General features: G+C 41.4%; 2 protein-coding genes across 3 annotated transcripts; one reads left to right on the forward strand and one right to left on the reverse strand.

Annotated features, from left to right (window-relative positions):
- Window positions 1-1,100: 1,100 nt before the first annotated feature.
- LOC114142826 (flocculation protein FLO11-like) lies at window positions 1,101-9,902 on the reverse strand. 2 transcript variants are annotated; one of them, XM_028014308.1, is made up of 8 exons: window positions 9,642-9,902; window positions 8,653-8,756; window positions 8,110-8,575; window positions 7,939-8,031; window positions 7,818-7,854; window positions 4,232-4,303; window positions 2,900-4,147; window positions 1,101-1,734 (listed from the first exon to the last, which is right to left on the reverse strand). In XM_028014308.1, the coding sequence occupies exons 1-8, from the start codon at window positions 9,738-9,740 to the stop codon at window positions 1,457-1,459; spliced, it is 2,397 nt and encodes a 798-aa protein (XP_027870109.1). In that variant the 5' UTR covers window positions 9,741-9,902; the 3' UTR covers window positions 1,101-1,456. The 2 variants fall into 2 exon arrangements, with proteins under 2 accessions (XP_027870109.1, XP_027870108.1); XM_028014307.1 differs by having other exon boundaries at window positions 1,101-1,737; window positions 9,642-9,896.
- A 3,021-nt stretch (window positions 9,903-12,923) lies between these two features.
- LOC114142827 (transcriptional repressor CTCF-like) lies at window positions 12,924-20,462 on the forward strand. The gene is made up of 13 exons (XM_028014309.1): window positions 12,924-13,085; window positions 15,529-15,795; window positions 15,878-16,060; window positions 16,158-16,530; window positions 16,631-16,801; window positions 17,003-17,136; window positions 17,226-17,346; window positions 17,436-17,585; window positions 17,708-17,868; window positions 17,953-18,135; window positions 18,218-18,365; window positions 18,958-19,107; window positions 19,203-20,462. Exons 2-13 carry the CDS (start codon window positions 15,550-15,552, stop codon window positions 19,442-19,444), a joined length of 2,262 nt encoding a protein of 753 aa, XP_027870110.1. The 5' UTR covers window positions 12,924-13,085; window positions 15,529-15,549; the 3' UTR covers window positions 19,445-20,462.
- The last annotated feature ends 242 nt before the right edge of the window (window positions 20,463-20,704 follow it).

Raw genomic sequence — 20,704 nt, forward strand, 5'->3', positions numbered from 1 at the left:
TTAATTTTTGTTTTAAACGAGCTTGTTTTTTATTCACTGACTCGCAGTGAATAGAGCATCCAGAAATTTTACTCAAGGAAAAGTAGCAATACTTCAAGCTAAAATTACTCAAGTAAAAGTAAAAATACTCCTAAAAGTATTTTTTTTTCTACAAAGTTACTCAAGTAATTGTAACTGAGTAAATGTAATGAGTTACTACTCAACTCTGATCAAGTTATAAAACACTTATATTATGTAGGACATTTCAGTGTGTTTATTAAATTGTTGAAAGGTATTTTCTTTATAATAGAAAAATAGTGAATAATTATGATTGAACAAAAAGATAAAGAAAGTCTCTGAGTAACCCTCAGCCTGTTAGTAACAGAGTTAGTAATGAGATATAATCACTGATTATTTGGACCTTTTGCTTTCTGACACATTTGGAAAACTAAACAAGACTCTTAATTCACCTGGAAATAAAGCAATCATAACAGAAAATGATTGGTACACTGGAAAAACACAAAGACTTACCAAATATGTTTGGTTTAGTTTCTAGGGCAAATATCTTAATACACTTGAAATAAGACAAATTAAATTACAAGCAACTTTATAGCAACATATATGAGTTTGCTTTAAGTCAATAATTCATTAATGTTTATGAAAAATTACCATTGCACTGGCAGATTATTTCACTAGTCATGTGGGGAAAATGTCCTGTTGTAGGTGAAAAACATCTGCCTGTGGTACTATTACTTTTCCATCAATACTAAGGAACTACACCAAAAATACATGGCAAGATTTTGTGTTTTAGCAGTGTAGCTAATTTTTTATCCCAAAATCTTCTCCTGAGAACGTTTACATACTTTCTCCCTGCTGAAATGAACAATCTGACAAGATAAATTAAATCAATTAAATAATTTAAATAAAATAAACTAATTTATTGAGTGGTCCTGGGTTTCAATTCTGGCCTGGGAGGGTTTGACTGCTGTAGCTAACTGGTTCATCTAAATTGCGATTAAGTGACCTGTCCAAGGTACAATAATGGATGGATGATGTTTCAGGGAAATATTACTAACTTCATGTACAAAAACAATTTTAAGAAAGCTTAAGGAATGACTCAGTGAACTGAATAATCCATTTAATAGTCATATGTTTCTTTTTCATCTTTTGTAAACATCATGTATTTTACCACAATAGTTTTCTTATAGTACATAATCATACGTGCAATGCAAAATCTCAACAGAACTTAAAAAAAGGACAAAGACACTGCTGGATTTGTTGATTACATCACACCAAGAGGATCTCAGTTCTTTGGTCCAGTGGCCCACTCTTAGTGGTGTGCTGCAGTAATGTGGTGGTCCCTGTCAGAAGTGCCATTGATAATCTCTCCCCAGCCTTCCTTACCCTCGTAGCCTTTACTGTGGACTCTCCTGTCTGTCACAGTTGTTGGTCCCGTGTTCAGCGGCTTTGTTATTTTTCACTTATCACCTGCTGACATTGTTTCCTCTCGCTCTTGAGCCTCATTGACTGTGTCGTCTCTGCTCCTCTCACCCTCTGCACCCGGGTCGGGTTCAGAGAGGGCATTCTCCTCAGCTCTCACACTTTCTTCCTGCACTTCTTTTCTTGTTACATCACCATTGTCAACCAGTGGGTTGTCACTGTCACTTTCGCTCTTCTTCTCTCCGTGAACATCTTCCTCCTTCTCATCAAGATCGCCTGATTTGGTCTGTTTGACCTCCTCAGAAGGCTCAACCACTACTAAAAGACAAAAACATTCAATTAGACAAACAACTATATACATTACGTGGAACCATATGAACGGTTCTGACAAAAGTATTTATGCCCCTTGAAGTTGTCCACATGTTTGCATATTGCTGGTCTCTGGTCTTCATAATGATTTATAAACCTCTGAGGCCTTCATAGAACTACATCTGTACTTAGAGTTAATTCAAGGTGGGTGGTCTCCATTTACTAAAAAGATGACTGTATAACTGGAAAGAAATAGATTTTATAAAAATGTATAAATGACATATTATGCTTACAAAACATGTTCATCACATTTCTTGTACAAAAATCATTCTTATATTTCTGTCTGGTCAGTTCTGCCTATTCCAAGCTTCTTTCAGAATGAGCTATTTTAGGGCCTCCTGTCACTTTAAATCCTAATAAACTGCTGCTGGCCACGCCCTCAAACTCAATGTTTACATTCACAAGTAAAAATGGATGCAAACAGATACACAATTATACAAGATACATCGTTGAAAAGCATAAGTAGAGCCTTCTAAACAACCAACAAGAATGAAGCAAGTGATTTTTGAATGGTAAGTCAACAACAAAACACTTGTATTTTCCAGCAGCCATTAAAGCAGCGCATACTGCAGTAAAACCAGCTGACCAAACGTGCTGGAGCTCAGCTTGGGATGCTAGGTAATTGATTGCGACTTAACAATCAGGTGGTGTTTGAACTAAACATTTACTTATTGCCAAAAATGTCTGGGTGTTTTGTTTTTTAAGCGCTTGGGCTATTTTTAGAGTAAGACTCAAATGTAAACAAAAACGTGCAAAATGTGAATTTTGCATCATAGAGCTCTTTTAAGATCCCTTTTGTTTTGAATTGACACTATTTAAATCTGGTGAATTCAAATGAACTGAAGTGATTTTGAAAGTTAATTAAGAGATTTGGATTGTGTTTATTCAATGGAGGTTGAATACAAATGCAGATCAAACTTTTCAGATTTCTTTTGGAAAAAATAAAAGTAAAATCCATGTGATCCTTTCCTTCAGCATTTAAATTAGCCACTACGTTTCACATAATCTCTCAGTAAAATAAACTGAAGTTATTAAAGGTAATCTGAAAACAACCGAGTGGGAATACATCTGCAAGGCACTGAATTACACATTTACTAAAATAAAATCTTACCGGTGTCTGTTGTGGGTTTTCCTGGTTCTTCTCCTTCCCCCCTTTCCTCATGCAGTGTCTGTAAATCTTTATCCTGGTGTGGCTCACCATCAGGGGGTGCTGGACTGCTGAAGCGGCAAGGAGTGGCACTTAACTCTACGTCAGGGGGAATCGTGAAGACTGGATCTGACCCAGTTATGTGTGGGGAGCTAATTGCAGCAGCGCCCGCCGAGCTGCTGGTGGAAGTGGTTTCTGCGCGGTTTAAACTGGTAGCAGTGGAGGCGGTGTCTGTAGGGTTTGTGTCACTGGAAGAAGTGGAGGGAGCAGAAATGAGAGCGTCTGACTGGACGGTGGCAGGAGAGGAGGCAGAGTCCATGTGGTCGGTGGATGGTGGGCTGAAGGTTTCATCAGCTGTGGGAGGGAGGGGAGCAGGGGTCACAGGGGTCACAGGGGAGGTTGAAGTAACGGGGACACCGTGTGTATCTGCGGTTGTAACTGCACCAGAATTAGGAGGATGACAGGTAGCTACAGAGGTACTGGATGGAGTATGTAGGCCTGAATCTGACACACTGGTGGAGGAAGAAGCTGCGGTGCTGACAGAAACATCCCCTCCAGCAGCTGAGAGAGCACCATTTGGCTCCAGGGAAGTTGCCTCAGTTGGTAGATTTGTTGCTGCTTTAGAAACTGGGCTCTGCTGGCAGGGAGCTGAACCAGTTTCTAGGGTGGGGATGGAAGAAGTAGTTTCTGTTTTTGAGGTGGAAGTGACTGAAGGACTTGGGGTTGTGGACTCTGAGGTGGTGGGTGTAACTGCGGCTGTGCCAGGGGGCTCAAATGGGGTAGAGATGCTAGTAATTGTGGAGGTGGGTGCTTCAGTGACAGGAGAACTAGATTTAGGGACTGAGGCTTTTCTGTCACTGGCTATAATGCTTGTAGGTGTTGTAGTTACTGCAGCAGAGTCCACTAAGTCAGTGCATATCTCTCTGTCAGTACTTGAGGAGGAAACTGTGACACTGGCTGAGTCAGGGACTGAATTAGAGATTGTCGGTACTGAAGAAGAGGTGGTAGCAGGAGCAGACGGAGCAGTGGCCAGACTGGGCTTAGTGGGCGTGTTTGTCTCTGCTTCCTGAATCTGTGCTAGCTCGTTCTCTGGCGTATTGCGGCCTGATGTTGCAGGAGGCGGAGCTGGTTTGATTACTGGCTTTGGAAGCAGAGCAGGCTTCCCAGCTGCCTCGTGTGCCGACAGACTTGCCCGAATTTGATGCCGGGTGTCTGGAGAGAAAAAGGAAGGAGAAAATCACCTAGCTGATCGTAGTAGGTTGGGAAAGGGGCTGAAAATGACTAATTATGGTTTACCTGAAGATGCAGACATAGTCCGAGGTTTTGAGAAAGTAGAGGGTGGCTCAGGTTTATTATCAATGATGGTACCTGAAGTGCAAAGACTTTTATGTCATTTTAAAGGACAAATTAAGCACCACATTTCAGACTGAAGTAGGTAGAGTTTGATTCCTTAACTCTTAAAGTGTTATACTAGAAAAGATAGTCATGACATACGCTATTTCAGATTTATGTTTTATTTCTGTATCATAACAAGTGCATTAGCCATTTCATGATCATGTGCGTGACACATTTTTCCCAACCAGGACACAGAAATCCACAATAAAAAATAACCCATGTAATTACCCACAAAATATACCTGAAAACCTAAAGTAGTCATTTTCCCCCACAATTTCACTCTCAGCATTTTAGATAAACTATATAAAGAGAAGCTGTTTGCCTACATGTGGCAGGGAAATGTTGCTCTATGAAAAGATATCGGAGGACGGATTCTAATTGCATCATTAATTTTACTGAAGCAAAAATTGCATAGCATCAAAATAAGCAGGGCACATTGATGAAATAGGAACCCTTGTTTGTATGACCTTCGACCATTTGTGTGTGAGTGTGTGCAGGTAGAGTAGGTGTGTGTGTTCATTTCTGACCTGGAGGATGTGATTTACCATCTAGAATAGTAAAAATCCAAACGAAAAAAAACACTTTGAGCCATGGAGAACCAAGGGTAAGGTGGCTTTGGCTGCTGAAGACCCCACAATAGCCATACAATCGACAGAGATCACCCAACACTTCAACCCAGTTGTACACTCCCCTGTGATAACGCCAGAGCCCATAAGGCCAATCCTGCACCACCATTCTCTGCTGAACTGGCAAAGGCACAAAGGCAAGATGGACAGGGGCCCATGCAATCCTCCTCCCTAGTGTTTGCATCTATGTCTGAGCTACTGTGAAATGTCTCAAGTGGATTAAAATGGGGGTTGCAATTAGGATGTTGGAAATAATGGTTGGGCTTGCAAGGTCCATCATCCCACTCCCCAAGAGCATGGTGTTGAGTGGGTATCCCATATAGCAGTGGTCTCAAACTACATTCCTCGAGGGCCAGAGTCCTGCAACTTTTGGATGTGTCTCTTGTCCTACACACTTGAACTAAAAGCTTAGCCTGCCTCTCTACCATACAGTCAAGCTCTACAGAGCTCTGCTAATGGGCTAATATTTGAGCCAGATATGTTGAAGCAGAGAGGCATCTAAAGGTTGCAGGACACTGGCCCTTAAGGACTGGAGTTTGAGACCACGGCCATTTAGATAAGATGGCTGCTGACGTGCCAGGACAGATTTGCTCTACAAAAAGTATATCTGAAGATGGTATCCTAATTGCATGATTGACTTTATGAAAGCCAGAATGCATCCAGCATCAAAGTAGGCAGGCTATGTTGATGTAATAATAACTCGTGTTTGTATGACCTTCAACCATTTGGATTATATGTGTGTCGATGCAGAGTGGTGGAGTTGATAGCGCTGTTGCCTTGCAGTAAGATGTGTGGATTCTCTCTAGCTTCCTCCCACAGTCCACAAACATGACTGTTAGGCTAATTAGTCTGTCTAAATTCTCCTTAGGTGTGGGTCTGTGCATGCATGGTTGCTTGTCCTGTCTGTCTCTGTGTTGCCCTGGTGACATGTCCAGAGTGTACCCTGTCTCTCACCCATTGACTGCTGGAGATGGGCACCACACGAGATAGCAGATTGATGGATGAGTGTTGGTGTGTGTAAATAGTAGCATTTGTGTTGCATAGGTGTATGAACTAGTTTGTCACCTTGAGGTGAACAGTGGTGTGTGGTAAGAATGGTTGAAGGCCTGCCACCCATCACCCAGCCCTCTAGAAGAGCTGGGACTCAGAAGGACCAGGTGGAGAGGGCATATTACTCCTCCACCTGGTGGGTTATTCTCTGGGAGGTTTAGAGGGATGGACACCCACCAGAACCCCACGCAGTCCCACCACCCATTGGCAGCCAGACACATCCCCAGAAACCATAGGTCACCCAGTGGCAGTCCACTTTCTGGGTTTGATCAAGTTTCAATTCAAGCATCACCCCACCTAAAGCATGTAAGAGGGTCTTGATCCAAATATGTCCCTGTAATATGAAGTGTAGTGTTTATGTCTAAAGTGCATTAAAATTGGGATATGGGAGCAAAGTGCTGCATAGTGCCCCACCCATGCCTGCAACGCCCATTGTCCCACATCCTAATACCCTGCTAATATCAGGAGTTGCATATGTTAGGGAGGAGGGGGCGGCGCAAAGGGCCAGTACAAATCCCCTTGGGAGCCAGCTCACCAACTGGAGCAGTCCAGTTAATACAAGTCTTTTCACTACCTTTTTTCTATCATTCATTTATGATTAAGCAATTTTTTGTCATAAAGGCTTATTTTTTTAAATGTTCAGTTCAGTTTTTAAGATTATTTTTGCTAAAACCGTTTCAAATCAAGGACTTATCTTCTTCTAAGGTGCATGTAGCCATCTTGAATTAGGCCTTCCATGAGAGGCCAGAAGATACGGATACAATTCAGTAACAGCTTTTTGAGGAAAGTACAAACTTAATTACAAACATCTCAGAATTCTGTAAGACAACAATTGCTGCCTTGCAGATTTCCTCTGTTATTTTCCTCTGTATTGTTACACTTGAATGTTTCAGATCACTAACCAACATGCCCCAATGTAAAAAAAAAGAGAGAAAATACTCTCAACCCTAATGGCTGTGCCATTCCTGGCAGCTACAAGTGTGATCAAGTGTTTGCTACAACTGTTAGAGTCTTTGACAGTCTTTTTGTCCCACTTTTCCTCTTGGAGTTGTTTAAATTCAACCAAACTGCAGGGATCCAAGTGTGCTTAAGTTTAATGTCAGAAACTGATGGTTGGAGATTCACCTTCAAGATATTCTTTTGGGAGAATATCCATCATATTGATTTCACTATGTTCATTTATTTAAATTGCAGTGCTAGTTTCCAAAATGTTTCCCTTTTGTCTCATCAGTTCATGTTTCCAACATGTCTTTATGTCTTGAAGATGTTTTTTATACGGCATTGCATCTCTCCCATGGATACGATTGTTCCCAGTCTCTTTCTGATTGTTGAATCAGGAACACTGACTTTACGTGAAGTAGGTAAGGCCTGCAGTGCTCTGATGTTGTGATGTATTCTTTTCTGGATGAGTCCTCGATGTGCTCACCAGCCTCATGATTTGGTTTTCATCTGTTCTTGAATTTCTGTGAATTATTGGGGAATAGTGTGTTGTGTTTTGAGCTCTCTTAGCCTACTTCGTGTTGTCAGGCAGGTTCTTTTGAAGTGATTTCTCGACTCTGTGGGTCGTGCAGTAATCAGGCCTGGGTGTGGTTATCTTTGGTTGATATTAAAATGTGTTTGATGATCTGAAACATTTAAGTTTGACAAAAAAAAAAAGCAAAACTGAAAAAATCTGTGAAATATGAATGCTTTTACAATACTGTCCGTGTATTAAAAATATACTTTTGGCATAATTGACTTAAAGGTCATTTCAGCTTTATTAACAATCAGGAGGAAAGAATTTAAAAAATGCCATAGATGATGATACATACCTTCAGATTCAGCCTTTTTCATTTCTCCTTCTTGATTCTAAAATAATAACAAAAAATGTAACTCGAATACTCATAATTCCTCCCTATATGCCAGATAATTGAGGCATGCGCATTTACACACCTGTGCGTCTCCCGGTGGAGGCTTGGAAACCCCAATGCGCTGAAGCATAAGATGGAGTTTCTGCTCAAAGCTGTGCTGGCCTTCAAACTGTTTCTGAAATCAGCAGAACATGAGTGACATTCAGATGGTTTTACTACGATAGTAGAAGAGTTGAACTGCAGTGATGTTCACCTTTGCGGTGTTTCTGGCATTGGTAGCTCCTGCTGCTGCTGATCCAGACAGCAGGATGAGAGACTGGGATTTCCCCTCTCTGAGAGCTCGGCGGGGAGGCGCTGCCTCGCCCCTCAGCGGCGCGTCACCAGTAACCTCCGTCTCCTGTACAGCTGCCTCTCCAGTAACAGCACTGGGATGAGCTTTCGCTTTCTCCTTTTCATTCTCCTCGTGCTCCTTCACCCGCTCCTTCTCCTTGTCTTTCTCTGACCTGGCGACCTCCCTAAGAGGCCGGATGAAATCAGCGATGGAGGCTTTTTTGGGGCGACCCTCCTGGCTCGGCTCTGACTTCAGACCTCGTTTCCTCTTGAGGGTGAAGAAATCTCCCAGTTTCCTCCTGAGAGTTTTTGTCGGTGGAGGACAGGGAGCAACAGCGCTGGCAGGAACCACTTCTTGCTGTGTGATAGTTTCCTCATCCTGCTTGGTCCTACACAAAGAACCTTACATGTCAACTCTCGCTGCTTTTATTCACACTGGATCATTTAGCTACTGAGCGATACTCACAGCGTATCAGTGGGAAGTACTTTCTTTGTAAAGAACTCCTCCACGCCTTCATCCACTCGCCCCATGTGCTCAAGAACTTCATTTTCAGTCTCAATTATCGTCTCCTAATTACCACACATAGAAATAAGCAGATCCCAGCAATCACAAACTGTATCACATATAACTTTACATTACATAACAATCACCTCTGAAAACCCACACACTCTGGCAGAGCTGTTCCTCCTGCCTCAATGCATGTTTTTTTTTTTTTTTTTGGTTTGATTTTCTCATCCATTTCAGATGGAACCAGGCCTCCTGGGAGCCAGTTGCTCAGTAACGTACAGAGATCGAGCATCGCCGGGTTTTGCATCCAGAACGAGCGCAGCATAATTCATTTTGCCAATAAAGGTAACGTGATATCAAAATTGCAGCTATGCAGAGTTGCATTACGCTGATCATGTCAACATCTGCGCCCACAAGTGGAGATGAAAGTCAAGAGGTTGGCTGCAGAACACGAATTTAGCAGAAGTCACCGTTACGCGATCTTCTGCCAGGGGGATTGGGTGAATTTTGTCTCCATGGGAGTGACTGCATGTCTACAAGCTGCTGAGGCTCTGTGACAACATGACCAGCTCAATGGGGAATAGATGCACTCACTCAGCATTTAGAAAAATTTACAGGTTAAAAATGCCTAAAGCCTTTTTTTGTATGGTTTCCTTTTTTGCAGGAAGAGCCGGGGAAGACGCTGAGACCAAATTCCCACTCGCCCTCATCACCATCTCATATGCACACAGAGAAAAGAGAGTGGGCTTTTCAAAGAGCAAGTGACCGGTACAAAGGGACTGCCTAATTCAAGCAGGGACCAGGCATCTTCTCCACCCTTCCCTTCCCCCTGCCTCTCCCCTCTATACCTTCTTCCATCCTCTCCCTCCCTTCCATTTTTCTCCCCTCTCTCTCTCACACACACCAACCATTTTATCCCAAACCCATCTGATTCTCACACACATTACCTGCGGTCTGCTGGGACGGTAGTTCAGTTTTTGCCGGTGGGGTCTCGGTCTGCTCTGGGTGTAGTGCCTGAGAGCTGGTCCGCCCAATGGCAGCTCCATTGGGGAGACACGGCACGCTACTGCCGCGGCTCTGTTGCTGAGGCACGGTTGCTAAGAGCACCAGCAGTATGTAATGCCTCCACAGTGGTGGGAGGGACCAGGCTGGCTCGACTGACAGATCTGACAACAGAACCTCGTCTTTCTCTGCCACCGCCCCCCCTCCTTCCCTCTGCGAGAGGAAAAACCAGGAGGAAAAGATGGTGATAAGACAAGGAGAGGCTCTGACACACACAGAAAAGTCGCCACTCTGACACCTGCTTAATCAATGCATCCCTTGCACTGTGCATCTGCATCCTAACCATCACTTTAAGCAGGAAACCTCTGAATGGACTGCATGTTCTGCTATTGCTTATGTAACGAATTAATAATTTATTTTATATGCGCAAAAGATGCTTTGAAGCAGTAATTGACAGGCTGACCTGGCATTTCTTGGGTCCTTTATCACTGAAGGAACCTGCGTTAAATGGGTTGTGAGGTGTAAAACAGCGAGTTGCACAACTTGTTCAGGAGCCATAAAACACGACACACGCCCACAAGCACCAGTTTCTACATATTTTAATCCCAGTGCCTATTTCTCTGGCGGCTTGCATTCTGGGCTTCAGGGGAATTTTGTTGCTTGCATGACTGCTGAACATTTGATATTCAAACTAGGAGAGATATTTAGACATTCCGGATATTCATCTGGATTGTTTCTATATGTGGATCGCATTTCTTTGCCATTTGCTTCTGCGACTATTTACACAAATGAGGAGAACGTCACGGGGACTGTTTCTTTTCAGCTTAAATTCCCTTTTCAGCCCATAAATAACTTGTTTTCATTTAAGGAATCCCACATGAGACATTTTCCACATGCAGTAATATGCCGTCACCTATTTCAGCACCAAGCTGCAGGTACAATAAACCTGCACCATTGGTTATTGTAACCTGGAGGCAAGTTTGGGTCATTGTTTTCTGAAGCTTAAATGCGTTTAATGTTAATTAGAGCCTGTCTGTACTTGTAATCCCCAAAGATTGAATCTAATAAAAAGACCAGATGAGACTGTACTTTCAACTAATGAGCAGGAAGAACTCCTGCTGACTAAATATTCTCAGGAGTAGAAAGAGGAATGAACATTTTTAAATGTAACCTTGTACATTTACTTAAAGAAATGTGTTTTAGGGAAATTTGTTTTCAAGGAAACAAAGCACTGCCTGTACGTCTGTTTGACTTTGAGAATTTAATTTAAATAATAACTCAAACAGTAAATAAATTAGTAAATCAAAATGTATCAAAAACACAACCCCATAAAAATAAATGAATAAAATCTAAAAAATGATATGTCCAAATCATAGAGATACTAAATCAATTTATCATTAGAATCTCTATCTATGAGCTTCAACTTGATGACTACAGTGAGAATTTATTAAATGCAATTTATTTCACAACTTTGTATTAAAAGGCGACCAGGGACTGATTTATTTGTTAATCTGATTTTTTCTTGTAGCAACATGTTTACAGTCACCACACCACACATTTTTAGTAAACTGCTTACTAGGGCTGCCCAATAGTCGGAAAATATAGTTGTGAGCCTATGCCTGAAAACTGTGATGGAGTAAAACTGTTCTTCAGGATGTGCACAGTTAAAAAGACCATCCTGCATAAATTAGTTTCATTTTTTACTTATTTTCCTTCTGATATTTCTGACGGCTTACAAAAAGTAGAACGAATCTTAAAACCTTGAACAAAGGATGTTTCATGAGTATCATTTTATTTTTAGGTCACTTTGGTACAGACTGCAGACAAGCCTGTGTTTCTCTTTCTGTTCTAAATGTGACTGATATTACAGAGCACAGACCTTCACCTTTCCCTTGCAAATAGTTTTAGAGAGAACTGCAAGTCCCTTGTGGCAATATGCGTATAAACATGCATGAAATCCACGATATCAGTTTGGTAAATGGAAGTCTAAGATTTGCTGATGGACATAATTTGCTTAAACAAAAAGTGATATATTGTTACTTGAGTTCAGTGAAGTAGAGTGAATTCAAATAAAACTCTCCTGTTTAAAGTGCACACATGTCCCGAAGCTGTTTATAAAATATGAAAAAATAATTATATTTTCTATATTCTCATTTGTTAATATTTATCTGCAGCTTTCTGACCAATCGCCGATTACCAATCTTTTAAAAAGCCTGACCTGCTGATTCCAAGTTTAGCCTGTACCAATTTTTTTCTGTCTGAAATGTTGTTAAGTATAGTAAGAAAGTTGCTGAGTAAGCAACAGTGGGGTAGCCATCATTGACTGCAAACATGCAGACATGATGTGGTGAGAAGGTCTATCAGTCAAACCTTTCTCACAGGAGAACTGAGGACAGTGATTGATATTTTAGACCTTTACTGAGATATAAAGATTGGTGGATCAAATCAGCTTCACATATAAAAATAGGTTGACCACCAATTGAGTACAAGTAACCACTGGAATTTTGCTACCTCGTTGAGTTTTATTATTTTTACAATTTTTAAAAATAAATAATTAAGAAACGTACCCAGAAAACCTCCTAACCAAACATCCAGATAAACAACAAACAAGTGTGATTAGAACTGAAGTTAAGGAATGAATCCTGTTTTTTTCCTACATAATGCACCGTATAGCCTTAATTCACACCCCATGTCGTGTTAATCCCATCTATCTATGCTTGCACTAAAAACACAGAGCAACATGTGCTGGAAATTAAAGGAAACGTAACATCAAACTGACATTAAAAACCTCTTTCCCAAGGAAAACATAGTCAAGATGGGCAACCCCTGCATAAACCTGTTTACATACTGTAGTGCACAGAAAACAGTTTCCTAAAACACTTTTGTTTTACCTTTTGTCACTTGTGTGGTTCCATATGTTTCAAATGAATCCCATTTCTAACAAACCTCACACCGCCCTCTTGTGGTTAACTTTATGCACTACTCTAATCCGAATCACTATTTTTGACTAAGCTTTGAGTACTTGTCTGGGGCAAGTTTATTTACACCAGAACTGATCTGCACATGTTAGAGCGCTTTTCGTTTCCCCCCCTCCAGCTTGTATTGATTATAATAGTCGTGTCGCCACGCCCACGCCTCATTTCAAATCTGGCGCCCATAACACACAGCTGCGGCGGGGCCACGCCCCTCTACTCCCTCGGGCCGCTGTGAGCGCGCATGCGCGCTGCTGCTAATGGGCCGCCATTTTGTGTTAGGCCTACTCCTCCAAAGCGGGAGAAAATTAAGAGCTCGGCGCAGAGCACACACCACCGTCTGCTGCAGGATTGAGAGGAGCAATCATCGGCACTGAGCTTCGAAGTGACTACAACGGGGAAAAGAACCAGCCAGTAGTAAGTAAAAGTATCATTTTGCCTCCAAACAAGGAGAGGTTTTTGTAGGAGCCGTCGACGGCCTCTAGGTGTCACGGTAGGGCTTACCGTCCAGGCGGCTGGCGGGGGGTGTTTGTCTCCCTCTATCGTTATCCAAAATACACTAAATGCCTCTATAAACCCCCACTAGGTGAGTCCGTCAAGTATGTTTGAGGCTTCCAGACGAGATAATTGTGTATTTACGTGGGGATGGATGCATTTCTCGGTATTTCTGATTTAAGTCTTTTCGGGCCTGACGTCCATCTTATCGTGCCCTTTGTTTCCTGTTTTCAGACGTTGTCGCGCTTCCCCACTTCAACACAGCGAAGCTTAGCCAAGTTCTTGTCTCAAAACCCAACTTGTAAATTATTTCTGCTCAAATGAAGGCAAACGGAAGATGGACAACTTGTGTTTTTTTTTTCAAAAAACAAAAACGGATAGATGAACGTTTGGGGGGGATTGGCTGATCGACTGATTGTGATTGGCAAACAGTCAAACCCCATCAGTGTCTCATTATCAGCGCAGGAAGACGTGAACTGACTCTGTCGATGGCCGTTTTTTTTTTTTTTTTTTTTTTTTTTCCAGTTAAACCGTCGGGTTCGCGGTTTCTTTGTGAACACATTTTAATCTGAATTACTGTAATTTTATTCACTATAACTCAGTTTAATTAACCTGCACTCCCAACATAACCTCCATTATTGTTGGTTTTGCGCGCTCCAAGTTAGACTACTTCGATTATTTTATTTATTTTATATTTTTAAGACGTGTTAATAACACCCAACCAATTGTGCTGCTGAAACTACTACAGCGGGAAAGAGCGCACCACGTAAAAGTAAAATACTTTTTAAATTATAAATTTATGAATAGTTGATTTGCACTAATAAGTATTATTTTGTTTCTTCTGAGCTGGTAAAGCAACAAAACAGCGACTGTGAAGATGTTTTTATTTGTTTTCTTTTCTGGTTTGGGGGAGTTTATTATGTTTCAACATTGATTTGTTGAAAGTCCTTTTGAGTGTTTCAGCCTGAGCAAAGGGCAGAAAGCCTTGTGGTAATTTATCTAGGGTTGTGTCATGTAGATGTAGGGCAATATAGAATTAAAATTTAAATTCACATCTTGTGGTAACTTTTGCAAGGCTAGTGAAACTTGTTCCAAATCGCCTACTTCTGTACCTGCTGCTTTTTCCTTGTAGAATAAACACTTGGAAAAGTTGATGAATGTTATAGTTTTCAGTATAAATGCATATGCTTCATGTCCAATCCTAGGTTATATTCTTTGTTTTTAATTGTTTAACCTTCTTGTTTCTAAATATTAAGAATATAGAATCAGCTCATCGCATTTAAATGTTTTTTTGTTAGAAATGGTTCACTGTAACACAGAAACATATTCTTGATTTACCTTGAAAAATTCTCACTCTGTCAATTGAGATGATTTAAAATCTTTATTAGATTACAGATGAGCTGGTTGAGGTCTGGCAGGTGCAGCTGTAGCCCACAAACTTTGCTGTGCCTGAATTTTAAAAATTTTTTTGAAGCTGGAGATGATGACTCCTTTGAGTTCAGCACATTTTTGTTTCAAGCAGATGCACTTGCTATTTTTATCCGTTATTAATAAATGTGCAAACATATTTTTCTCCACCTTATTTTTAAGCACTCAAGTGACAAGCTCACAAATCAATTTTAAATATTTGTGGTACTTGGAAGTGTTAACTGGTTTATGCCTATAATAACTCTTAGTTTCAGCCGAATTGGACGCTAAACTCAGGTCTGCTCTGCAACTGCTGACGTTCCCACCTCATGCACAAATATTAAGCATGTAAATATGTCTTTGCATGGCTGGCATCCTATATGCACCAATTTTTAATTATGTTATTCAAAGCAACATTGCTGCTATTATTGGATACCCTGATGTCTGATTAACTTAATTACTGCCCTACATCGTACGGCGTGCAATTAATTTCAGACACCTGAATGAGGCCTGTCTAGATTATGATTAATGAAAACACAGATACAGTAAGTACACCTTAGGTTAAGATGAAGTCAAAAGTGGGAGGGAGAGAAATTAGGGATGCAAGATATATCGACACCAACATCGGTATCGGCCCTCGAAATAAAACTGTGCCAACATTAACAACCAATAGTTTTCATCTTATTGCTGTCTTTTTCTGCTCGCCCCCCCACCCCCAAAGGTCTCAAAAAGGTAGAGAAATATTTATAATATTGGTAAATATAGGTTATTGGCCATAACAGCAATATTAATATCAAATATCTGTATCTGCCAAATTTTTCATATCGGTGCATCCCTCAGAGAAATTATATATTTATGACATTTGGATTTGAATCGGCAAAGGGGAGACTTGAACAGCACCTCTACTGGATAGTGGTTGGTTTCCTCATTCCTAACCATTCCAACTCTTTCTTTCCAGAGCGTTGGTTAGCCCATTGCCATGGAGGGCGAGGTTGTTTCCATGGAGTCGGCTCAGGCCGCTGCCCTGGGCGCTGACGGAAAGGTCCTACCGGAGGGCGGAGAAGCTCTGATACAAGCAGCGCAGGGAGAAGTGGCTGGTGACATGAACATGATGGTGATGGACGCGCTGGATCCCACTCTGCTGCAGATGAAAACAGAAGTGTTGGAGGGAGGCGGCACGGTGACGGTTACCGGGGGAGACGAGGGTCAGATCATCACACTTCAGGTGTGTACAGGTCACTAAATTGGGTTGCAAGTAACTGGATGATGTGAGTTGTTTAATTGTAGCTCTGAGCTGTTTTCTGCAGGTGGTGAATATGGAGGAGCAGGCCGGTGCCGCGTTAGGTCTCGGTCAGCTTCAGCTGGTGCAAGTCCCGGTCACAACAACAACTGTAGAGGGGCTCCAGGCCACTTTTGTTGAGGCATCAGGAGCTAACAAGGATGCAGAACCTGTTATCTGCCACACCCTTCCTTTGCCTGAGGGCTTCCAGGTGAGAAATGATTCCCTTCTTCTTTTAAATCCATGGTGTTGAGATTATCATTCAACAGCTTTGATGCTATACACTGAATCTTTAATGGCTTGTTTAGGTTGTAAAAGTGGGAGCGAATGGTGAGGTGGAGACTGTAGAGCAGGAAGAGCTCCAAGCAGCCCACGATGAGCTCCAAGCAACACAGGAGGAGGAAGAGGAAGATGACGAAGTGGTTGAACCTGAAGCTGCTGTCCCTCAGCAAGAAGACCCAGAATGGTCAAAGGATCCAGATTACCAGCCCATCGCTGCTATCCGCAAAGGGAAAAAGGGCAAAAAGAGCCGACTTCGGTATGCAGAAGGAGATCGGGACATGGATGTTTCTGTGTACGACTTTGAGGAAGAACAGCAGGAGGGGCTCCTGTCAGAGGTCAATGCTGAGAAGGTTGTGGGCAATATGAAGCCTCCAAAGCCCACCAAGATCAAGAAAAAAGGTCAATTTTCACTTTAAGCACTTACACAGTGTGTTGGTTTCCTACTTAAATTTTGTCAATATTGTAGCTTTACTTTTCGTTTTTTTTCGTCTGTCCTTAGGTGTGAAGAAAACTTTCCAGTGTGAGCTCTGTAGCTACACCTGTCCAAGACGTTCTAATCTGGATAGACACATGAAGAGCCACACTGACGAGCGGCCGCACAAATGTCACCTGTGTGGCAGAGCCTTCAGAACAGTCACGCTGCTGAGGAACCACCTGAACACACACACAGGTAAAATGAGGCAAAGATATTAAAAATAATTGTACTTTAACATCAGGTACCACATCTAGTATTCATAATTACTGAAGCGGTAATTCAAGTGCTTTTGTTAAAGCTAGATTAAACAGCAAATGGACTGTTGACTACATGCATAAATATACGAGTGTTTGAAACTAATGCAGAGAAGTTTATTCCCATTTTCTTACATTTTAGGCACCCGGCCACACAAATGCACAGATTGTGACATGGCGTTTGTGACCAGTGGAGAGTTGGTGCGTCATCGTCGCTACAAACACACACATGAGAAACCCTTCAAGTGTTCAATGTGCGACTATTCCAGTGTGGAGGTACTTTGATTTATTCAAGGGTGCTGCATTTAGTTTTTATATGCATTTACTTGTACTGTGAAGCAATTATTTTAATTTTGTTTTCTTAGGTGAGCAAGTTGAAACGGCACATCCGCTCTCATACTGGGGAGCGGCCGTTCCAGTGCAGTCTTTGCAGCTACGCCAGCAGAGACACCTACAAGCTGAAAAGACACATGAGGACACATTCAGGTAAAACACACCTGGCCTGTTGTTTTTAACCAGTTTGCATGTTTTTGCACAGAATATCATAATATTTTTCCTTCCTTTTTGTGTTTCAGGGGAGAAGCCGTACGAGTGTTACATCTGCCACGCCCGTTTCACACAGAGCGGCACCATGAAGATGCACATTCTGCAGAAACACACAGAAAACGTGGCCAAGTTCCACTGCCCCCACTGCGATACGGTGATCGCTCGCAAGAGTGATCTAGGTAAGTCCTGTCAGGGTGTGGGAACAAAATCGGACACATTGTTGGAACTGATTCTCTTCAGAGTGAGCGACTTTAGGTTATTATCCCTAATAATAATAATAACCTGGTCGCCTTTTCTGTAGGTGTTCACTTGCGGAAGCAGCACTCGTTTATCGAGACAGGGAAGAAATGTCGTTACTGCGACGCTGTGTTTCACGAGCGCTACGCTCTGATCCAACACCAGAAGACTCACAAGAACGAGAAACGTTTCAAGTGCGACCAGTGTGATTACTGCTGCAGACAGGTGGGATGCAAACATCTGCTGCATGAAAGTTATGACTTTACATGAAAACTGTCAATTGTAAGATGCGGGTGTGTTGTCTTGCAGGAGCGCCACATGATTATGCACAAGCGTACACACACAGGGGAGAAGCCATTTGCCTGTAGCCAGTGTGAGAAGACTTTCCGTCAGAAGCAACTTCTGGACATGCACTTCAAGCGTTACCATGATCCAAACTTTGTTCCCACCGCCTTCGTCTGCAGCAAGTGTAGCAAGACCTTCACTCGCAGGGTAAACCGCACTGAGGTTTCAGTGTAGCCACTGTAGTTTGTCCATTGGCTGTCAGAGATTTACAGTTTAGTCTGTTCAACAGAACACAATGCTGCGTCACGCAGAGAACTGCATGGGTGAAGCTGGTGGAGACGAAAACGGAGACCCGTCTCCCAAGAAGGGACGGCGTGGCAGAAAGAGGAAGATGCAGAGCAGAAGGGACGATGATGACGACGATGAGGATAACACTGGTACTTAAAACTTTATTTTAATCTTAAGATTAAGCTTATATATGTGTTTTGTGTTCTGCACATTTCACAGCTCAACCATAAACGCAACAACATACACTGTCCTCCATGTCGGTTCTCATGTCCACCATGAGAACCGACATGCTTCTCTTTCTGCTCACTTCTTTTTACTCCGTATCTTAATACTTTCTGAAGCACTGCCTGGTTTTCAAAGCAAAACTGCTTGATAGTATCTGCAAAACTATTACACATGACTGATTAGTAGTCCAGGACCTGGTGGTTGGAGAACTCATTTATTTAAACGTTTATTAAATTATCAAAATATTCTAAATAACTGTCACAAGCCTCCTTTTGTTGTATACGAAACAGAAGGTTAAGTACACATTTTCTCTTAAAGATTTTTTTTTTTTTTAGAAATGTAGGAACTTTTGTTTGTAAGCAGTGGACATTTTTTAAGAATTTTTTTTTATTATTATAAAAAAAAATTTGTCTTTTAAAGCTCAATAAAACGGTCTTTTAACTCTTCAGCTAACTAATTAAAATGTACCCATCTGGGGTAACTGTGGGAGGTTTTAACAGGCCTGTTTTTATGTAGAAGGAGAACTGGATGAAGTAGAAGACGAGGAAGATGAAATGCTAGATGAGATCGAAGTGGAACAAGCCGAACCAGTTGTCCCAATTCCTGCACCAGTTGAACCCCCGGTGAAGAGGAAACGTGGACGCCCCCCGAAGAACAAGCCTGACCGTAAGTTTCTGTCTCATTTTTAAGATGTTCGCACTCGGACATTTTACTCTGTAGCACCAGATTCTGACCCAAGTTTGGTTTTGTTTTTTTTGCAGCCGCTGCCATCATCCGTGTGGAGGATGAGGTCACAGGGGAGGTGGATGACATCATCGTGAAGAAGGAGGTCGGTGCGGAGCAGGAAGAGGGCACCATGGAGGAGGTGGTGGTTGGCGGCGTCAAGTCGACCATTCAGTTGGAGGAGCTGTCTCAGGTAGAAGGAGCGGAGGTGCAGATGAGCGAGGCCCCGCCCAACGGAGACCTGACCCCCGAGATGATCCTCAGCATGATGGACCGATGATTTATGTGAAGGTGGAATCTGTAAAAAAACGCCCAGACCTTTGGTTAAATCTTTATTTTAATTCTTGGCATTTAGGATAACAAAACCTTGCACCATGCACAGAAAATATCACTGTTGTAATTTAAAAATTTACTTTTTAATAATGTGTCGATAAAGACTTGGGACAAGTGGGGGAGAAAATGTTAATAAGGATTTATCAAACCAAAAACAAATTTTAGTACATTTTAGTTTGAGGTGGCTGTAGTTTGTTGCAGTTTATCTATGGGTGATTTGGTTTACAAAAATAGAGTGTGTATTAATCCATACTAATTGTCTTCAAAAATATCTGGATGAGCTTTTTAACCTTTTGTAGGACATTTCTTGCCATTTTAGGCGGATACGGAGTGTAAATAGAACCTGAATATTTAAAGCCCAAATTGAAAAATGTAATTGTACGAACAAACGACTGTCTCTGATTACGGCCACTTCAAATTACAAACCATGAAATATCTTGAATATTTTTTTTCTTTCTATGTGGTTAGTACAATTTCTTTTTTTTCTTAAATCATATTCTAGTTTTTAAAAGCTTAATAGACTGCTTATCTCATGCTCCTTTCCTGCTACTGTAATACCTGTAGAAGATGTGTATGTACTAAAATTGTCACAGATGAGTGCAAAGATAAAAACAAACAAAAAAAACTGAATAGTTTTGCTCTCATGTGTAGTCATTCCACATTAGGTTAATGTTTTCCTTTTTGTACTATTGGCGAAGCTAAGTAGCAGCTTGAATGACCTTTTAATAACTGGCAGTTGAGAACAGATGTATGACTGTACAACCAATAAAAGTAGTCATGGGACTGATAAGTTTCTGCAGTTGTAATGATCTATATTTTTAAAGGAACTGGTTTGGCTCTGCTGATATGTTAGTACAGTTGCAGCAAGAATTCACTTGACACATTTTGTTAAAATTGGCTGGTTGGGGGCAACAAAATGAAAAATGTCATATTTTGCTTGCAAATATATTTTATTAAATTGGAAAGCCTGATTTTTGTTTTCTTTATTTATTTATATGACAGATGAGTGGAGAAATGTGCCTGAGTTTTAGCTGGACTTGAGTTGCATCCTGTTTTGAAGACATTTGGAAATATACAAACTCAACATAACTCAATACTTTACAGGTCTGGATAAAGGAGAACAAATGAGGAAAAAAAATAATTGTATTTCCACATGTTAATCCCTATTCTGTTTAAGTCTTGTTTGTCCTTTTCTTTCTTTTCTCCA

This window comes from Xiphophorus couchianus, chromosome 4, assembly GCF_001444195.1.
Source record: "Xiphophorus couchianus chromosome 4, X_couchianus-1.0, whole genome shotgun sequence".
NCBI lineage: Eukaryota > Metazoa > Chordata > Actinopteri > Cyprinodontiformes > Poeciliidae > Xiphophorus > Xiphophorus couchianus.

Excerpts from the sequence above, each read along its gene's own strand:
- LOC114142827 (XM_028014309.1), top strand. The coding sequence starts at position 15,550 with ATGGAGGGCGAGGTTGTTTCCATGGAGTCGGCTCAGGCCGCTGCCCTG. Across the intron at positions 15,796-15,877 it reads GTCAGATCATCACACTTCAG|GTGGTGAATATGGAGGAGCA; the intron begins GTGTGTACAGGT and ends TGTTTTCTGCAG. Across the intron at positions 16,531-16,630 it reads CACCAAGATCAAGAAAAAAG|GTGTGAAGAAAACTTTCCAG; the intron begins GTCAATTTTCAC and ends GTCTGTCCTTAG.
- LOC114142826 (XM_028014307.1), bottom strand. The coding sequence starts at position 9,740 with ATGGAGCTGCCATTGGGCGGACCAGCTCTCAGGCACTACACCCAGAGC. Across the intron at positions 7,855-7,938 it reads CTCCACCGGGAGACGCACAG|AATCAAGAAGGAGAAATGAA; the intron begins GTGTGTAAATGC and ends TTATTATTTTAG. Across the intron at positions 4,148-4,231 it reads GACTATGTCTGCATCTTCAG|ACACCCGGCATCAAATTCGG; the intron begins GTAAACCATAAT and ends TTTTCTCTCCAG.